A 6862-nucleotide genomic window follows, 5' to 3' on the forward strand; every position below is an offset into this window, starting at 1 on the left:
TGTGTGTGTGTGTGTGTGTGTGTGTGTGTGCGCGTGTGTGCGTGCGTGGCGCGTGTGTTTCAACCTGAAGAGCATGCAAGTGTAACATATCCACGACTTTGCGCATTACATATCTCTGTTGTCAGGCCAAAAATAAAACTGTATCTCCAGTCTTGATGACTTTGCATTTCTGACCGTGTGCAAAGAGGTTTTTAAACAGTGGTTTAACATTTGGGGAAGTAGGGTAATTCCCTTTCTTTGTGAGAGTGGGATGGTTAACACCACTCTCTCTCAGCATAAAAGACCACAAACAAGAGAAAACCGCTGGCCTGGCTCCGTCCAAAGTAAAAAAAAAAAATGCATACAAGCACAAGATCACAAATTAACAGGTTGTATCTCCTTGGTTTAAAGGAACACGCCGCCGTGTGTTTAAATAGGGCTTACTATGGTCTCCTCTAGCTGTAGATAGGTGGGCCAACGCATTTTTTTGTCTCAGTACATGCATTGTTTTTGTCTGTTGCAACACCTGCAGCTCTGCCACTAGTTAGCTTAGCATATTGAATGGAACCCTATGTTGCTGGTTAGCACGTTGTGAGTAAAAGTGTGCCAACAAAAAAACTACAACCTAATTACTTCTTGTGGCCTGCGTATTCACATCAAGTACAAAGGCAGTTTCCTAGGCAGGTATTGATTTGGGACTATATTGGGTGGAAGCACAGCCGAAGCACTACTACATGGGCACCTTAAATCCCCCCAACTTCCGTCAACATACCTGGCGTGAATAGCTGACTATTTTTCCTACAGTAGACAGTGAATGGCGACGAACATGGCGGATTTTGTGAGAGACGAAGAGGACAAGTTCTCAGACAGTCAAGTTCAAGAAAGCATACCTCTACAAACCAGAGTTTTCAGAAGAGGAGCTGCGTGCTTTGGAAATAGATCAAGAGGAGGAGGTTGCGATCACTCAATAGCCCAAGGACGTGAGATATCCTGCGGTCCTCGACTTTTTTTTCGGTGTGATAAAGTCAACTGGGAAAAACGCAGAATGGACCCAATAAACAGCTGACCACAGAGAAAGTGATTACTGTAAACATGACACATGGTTATTTTACGGGATAGATCAACCCATATTAGACTTGTACTCACACTGAGTTGCTGCGTGACATCTCCGCGCCATGTAGCAGTTCTTTGCCTGTGCTTCCACCCAGTATAGTCCAAAGTCAATATCTGCCTAGGAAATCATCTAGTCTTAATCTGCAGTGCTTTACTCGTTGTGAATATGCAGGCTACAAGAAGTAATTAGGTTGTTGTTGTTGTTTTTTGTTGGCTCACTTTTACTCACAACAACTCTTCAACAACAGTGGCGTGTTCCGTTAATATGTTCACAAACAGAAATGTAAAACCAATTGTGATTTTACATGAAGGAGCTACATACATACCTACTTCTTGGCAAACAGCTAGCTAATTAATAATAATACTAATAACTAATAACAGTTAAACAGCCAGACTTAAAGCTGTTGTGACTGACTAGCGCTAGCATGTTCAATCAATCAGACAGCTACAGCTGATTCAGAACGCTGCTGCTCGAGTCCTCACTAATGACCAAGAACTGGATCACATCACTCCAGTTCTGAAGTCTTTACACTGGCTTCCTGTGTCTCAAAGAATTGATTCAAAGTACTCTTGCTAGTTTATAAATCACTTAACGGTTTAGGTCCAAAATACATTCTGATCTGCTACTACACTATGACCCCCCAGACCTCTCAGGTCATCTGGGAGGTCTACTTTCTGTCCCCAGAGTCAGAATAAACAGGTGAAGCAGCTTTCAGTTTCTATGCTCCTCATATCTGGAATAAACTCCCGAAACCTGTAGATCCTGCTACTCTCAGTTCTTTTAAATCAAGGCTGAAGACCTTTCTTTTTGATGCTGCCTTTCTTTAAATGACTGCTCATTTCTTTAAATTTCTTATGCTGCACGGTAACTTTTATTCTTGTGTTTTATGTGTCTTTTTTAACTGTCTATTAATGTGTTTTACCGGTTTTAATGCTTATATTTTTAACTGTTTTTCTTTGTGTTTTATCTGTTTAACTGATTTTGTGTAAAGCACTTTGAATTGCCCTGTTGCTGAAATGTGCTATACAAATAAAGCTGCCTTGCCTTGCCTTGCCATGTTCAAGGCTGGCTACTTTGTTAGCGCTTAGTTCACCAACAAGTTTTGTGAGGAGTCACTATGTCACAGAGCTTCCAACACCACCTATGTCTAGAGGAGGCATGGATTAATTCTGTGTGTGCAGGACTTTACTGGTTTGTGTTCATTTGATTGAAAACAAGTGATACGATAAGGTCCTGCTTTATTACCTAATCTTGATGCCCTGTCTTGAAGAGAGATGACAATTTAGAAATCACATGAACACAAGATGCTGGTATTGATTATTTTTCTGTGTTTGTATATGTTCTGTTTTGTCCATTGGATAAAATGTTAAAACACAATTTAATCACATATGCAATCAATAAGAAAATCAGAAAACTTGTCCTTGTTATTTTTTTAAAACATTTTGTGGGAGAGTGACTTCATTTTCATCGCAGACACTTCATTCACTCTAACAAAAGCAGCATACCTTTCTGGGCCTCTTGCCAGTGCCTCTAGATATGCAGACACATTTCTGCATCTGCAAATGACCAGATAAATAAATCTCACAAGCAACTTTGTTTACAGAAAAATAGAATCACAGTTGTGCTAAAATGTTTAGTTTCAGCCCAGGCAATGAACTCCTCCCTCTGTCCTCAGACCTGGCCCTGGAGCGGGCCATGTTCTCCTGTGTGCTCAGGCCTCTGAAGTCCCACCTTGAAAAAGCTCTAATTGCGTTGCACAATCAAGACGGCACCAGCCAGCGCCTCACCCAAAACATGATCCGTCTGAAGGGGGACGCTGCCATGGAGCAGCTCGGCGTGCGGACGGGCGTCCCCGACAGCCGCGAGGTGGAAAGGGTTAAGCAGAAGCTGGTCCTAATGCAGAGGACGCACTCGCCCATCGACAAGGTGCTGCTGCTGCTGCAAGTGTGCAAGTGCGTCCACAAGGCCATGGGGTCCTTACATGGTGAGCCCAAACACTTTGTCGTTTTGTTGGATGGTAAGGTTAGATTGTAGCTAAAAAGTATTAGTAGCAGTCCTTATTCAAAAACTACACATCACTTCAATATGGGAGATGGAAATACTCCATTTGCTGTAACTTTTATGAAACATACTGTATTTTCTGCTTAAAAGCTTCCCTGTTAAAGGAATGAATAAACAATAAACAACATTTGCAAAGCTGAATTGTTTGTCACTTTCAAAAAGCTCCACACTTCAGACATACTGTATCTGTGTGAGCTGAGTCATCACGACCTGATGGAAATAAATGTGTCATCATCTCAGTCAACTATAATTTTGGGTTTAATTTTGGAATTGGTGCATTGGAACTTATTTGAAATTTTTACTAAATATGATTTGCAAAGTCTAGTTAGAAGGGTAACTATGCTAGGCTAAACTTAAGCTGAGTAAAACCAAATGATTTGGACCAAAAAGACAACTTTTTTTTTTTATTATTTCTCTCCATACTTTGCTAGAATATATAAATAATATTCAATTCATATTTTCAACAACCTGCATCAACAAAATCAAAGAAAATAGCATACCCATATTTTGTCCTCCTGTTATTTTCTTTCCAGCACAGGAAGTGAGCTGGGAAGACTTCCTGCCGTCACTGTCTTACGTGATTGTGGAGTGCAACAAGCCTCACATCCTGATAGAGGTGGAGTACATGATGGAGCTGCTGGAGACCTCCTGGCTCGGAGGAGAGGGTACAACCCAAACTCAAAATGCTACCTGTAGCCCAAAAATGTCTTTAGTTAGTTAAACCAATAACAGACTGTATTGTTTGTCTTTAGAAAACAAGTAAATAGGATATACACCCCTACAGCAGGTAAATTAACAGCTGTCGACTTGAGTTACCTGACGTAAACTCTTTGTTTGAAGTTTAGTCATTGGTGAAAGAAAACATCCTCGCCTCCAGTGACTCACTGTGACTGTTTGTTGTTTACTTTTTAAAGTGACCTTAAAATGGCGTTCAATTATGCCACAAATGCACTTTGAGTTGGTTAGGACTACAAACCCAATGTGTAGGACTTGTATGGCCGGCTGTTTGGTCAAAATGCATTATAATTATGGAAATGTACCTTCTTATATCTTACTCAGAAGTTATAATACTGTAACTAAAGCTGACTAATGATTATTTTCACTAAATCTGCCTAACCTTAACCCTAACCCTAACCCTAACCCTGCATTGATTAATTGTTTTATATAAGCCCAACTACGAAGCTAGCATATTTAATTTGCTATCATAGAAAACTAAGAAAACCAGCAAGGTATCTGAGAAGCAACTACCAGTGAAGTTTTAGTATTTTGTCTATAAAAAATGACTTGATTTATTATCTAAATAGTTGCCAACTAAATCATCTTTTCCTTTTAATAATCTCATTTTCTTTTTTTCCTTTATCTTTTACATTCTTACTAGTAAGAAAACAAGCCAATTTTTAATTAGTATATTATCCACAGTTACTATTACTACTTCTAGTACTAGTAACTAGTACCTGCTCATTAATCCCTAGGTCCTGGTTGAATTTGACTAACTATTTGGCTCTCATTTAAAGCCACTAGACGCTAAGTTGTGTTCTCTTTGTGGTTCCAGGTGGGTACTACCTGACCAGTGTGTATGCCAGTCTGTGTCTGATCCAGAGCCTGGACAGGGAGCAGCCGTTCACCGGCTGCCTGACGCCAGAGGCCCAGGAGGCTCTGAAGGAGTGGAGCAGCAGACGGAGCCGTGAGGCCCAGAGACAAAAGGAGAACCAGCAGAGCCAGGTAGGTACTGTACCAGCTGTTTTGATTGTAGTAGCACCCCACAGAAACACTGGTAGTGTTACAGTATGTGTGGGTTTGCACAGTGATCTTCTATATAGCTGCCACACATAGCTGCCCTGTGTGAAGTGCTGATTGATGTGCATTGGTGTGTAGGAGCTCCTGCTTATTATGCAGTGAAACAGTTCTCTGGGATACTCTCCACAGTACTATGTGAACAACATAATGGCAAAAAAATAAAAATACATATATTTTTTGCTGTTAGTGAAAAGAAATTGTTATTTGTGTCAAAACTAAATATTTTTTCAATGCTTTAAGTACTGGACAACGGTTAATGCTCATGGGAGAATTTATAGTCCCATGCTAAGTGATGCAGGAAGGATAGAGTGATACAGAGCTTTCTGAAATATAGGCTGGAACCCTAAATGGGTTTCAGGTGGCTGACTGTGGATCGAAGGCTGTAAAATACAACAACCAGTAATCTAACGTGATTGACAGCAGGGGCTCCTTACTCTCGCTTATTGCAGATGCTGCACAGGTCATAAACTATCGCAGACAGAGTTGTTGTGTGCAGATAGGAAAAATAGTATGTGCAGCTGATTGTCAGCCTCTTACAAGTCTTTAACAATTATTATGAAAGATGACTGGTAATTATCAGACTGCTATTAAGTCAGACTGACTTAAAATGGTCCACTTAAGGTCACAATTGTAAGAAATGGGATTTTTGCATTTGAATTGTGGAAAAAATCTAATCTGAACCTAAAGTTTTAGCTAGTTAGCATCTAGTTAAAACTGTAATATGTGAAATATGGTCTATAAATGTGTAATTTGTGTATATACACTGCTTCATTTTTAAAAAGTCTTATCATGTGTTCCTAGCATTAGAGTTCTTGTCTGTAACTGACAGCCCCCCTGAAATGACCTGTCATTATACCTTGGGTCTAAACTCCAGCTTCTAATGTTAGAAGAAGTCAAACAGACACTAAGAATCATTGATTCATTCCACATTTCACAATTCAAACATGAACCTGTTCATCTTTCGAATGGCACAAAAGCAACAAAAACAAGGTGATAATCCACCCAAAGAGGTCAGATTTTACATTAATCATACTGATGGCGATGCACGCCGAGCAACATCAGATTATCCAACATCTCTAAAATAATAACAGGTGGGGCAGAATGAGCAAGAATGAGCCACAGCGACCGATTTTTGATTCAAATGGGATCTCCTGTATTACTGCTGGTGCTTCTTGGGGAGTCTAGGGCAGCACTTTCATTTTTCAAGTGGTCAAGCAAAAGGTGAAGATTTTCAGATGGACAATAGGTCATCCATCAAAAACCAGACAACACACCTCGATTTCACTTCTTTGCGTGCAAACACATTTCAAAATCATTTTATGGGATTAGTTTTTTATCAATTCTAGAGGTAATCCACTGATCTGGGGCCACCGGCTTACGATGTGGCGTGCACTAATCTGCGCACACACACACAAACACCGACCTTTACCTACACTTTCCGTTTATCACTTTCCCGGCCCCAGATTGGTAAAACTGTCCACCAGATGCCATGTAAAAAAGACATTGTCATCCACAACGTTTCTGTCTCGTCACGTGGTGCCTCTCCTGGCTTCAAATAGCCGATCTAACTCACCCGGCAGCCAGATTTTCCACTGACACAGGCGGGGATCAGTGAGCCAAGTGCTATGAAGAAGTGGGCGGTCAGATAACATGAAATTTATTGAGCTGCATCTACCCATCGAAGCAGGCAAACACAATATGCACACGGACAGCGAGGAGCTCAGTGACTCTGTAAGTTTTAATAATGGCAGACCTGTTGATTGTAATTTCTGGTGTGTGTGCATTTATTTTTATTTTTTAGAGCATATTTTGCCACTTGTGCATCTGTCTGAGTGAGTGTGTGTGAGTGAGTGCGTGTGTGTGTGTGTGTGTGTGATTGTGTTTGAGGGGGGGGGGGTAGTTATGTGTGCA

At 40.7% G+C, this 6862-nt stretch overlaps 1 protein-coding gene across 2 annotated transcripts in view; it reads left to right on the forward strand.

Annotated features, from left to right (window-relative positions):
• The window catches only part of rin1b (Ras and Rab interactor 1b), a 27789-nt gene that overhangs the window by 19189 nt on the left and 1738 nt on the right, over positions 1-6862 (forward strand). For both annotated transcript variants that reach the window (XM_032544620.1, XM_032544619.1), the window contains exons 9-11: positions 2769-3077; positions 3688-3819; positions 4707-4876. In XM_032544620.1, coding sequence (XP_032400511.1) covers positions 2769-3077; positions 3688-3819; positions 4707-4876 — 611 coding nt within the window. The remainder of the gene's footprint in view (positions 1-2768; positions 3078-3687; positions 3820-4706; positions 4877-6862) is intronic.

The sequence above is a fragment of the Etheostoma spectabile genome, chromosome 19 (genome assembly GCF_008692095.1).
Source record: "Etheostoma spectabile isolate EspeVRDwgs_2016 chromosome 19, UIUC_Espe_1.0, whole genome shotgun sequence".
In the NCBI taxonomy this organism is placed as follows: Eukaryota; Metazoa; Chordata; class Actinopteri; order Perciformes; family Percidae; genus Etheostoma; species Etheostoma spectabile.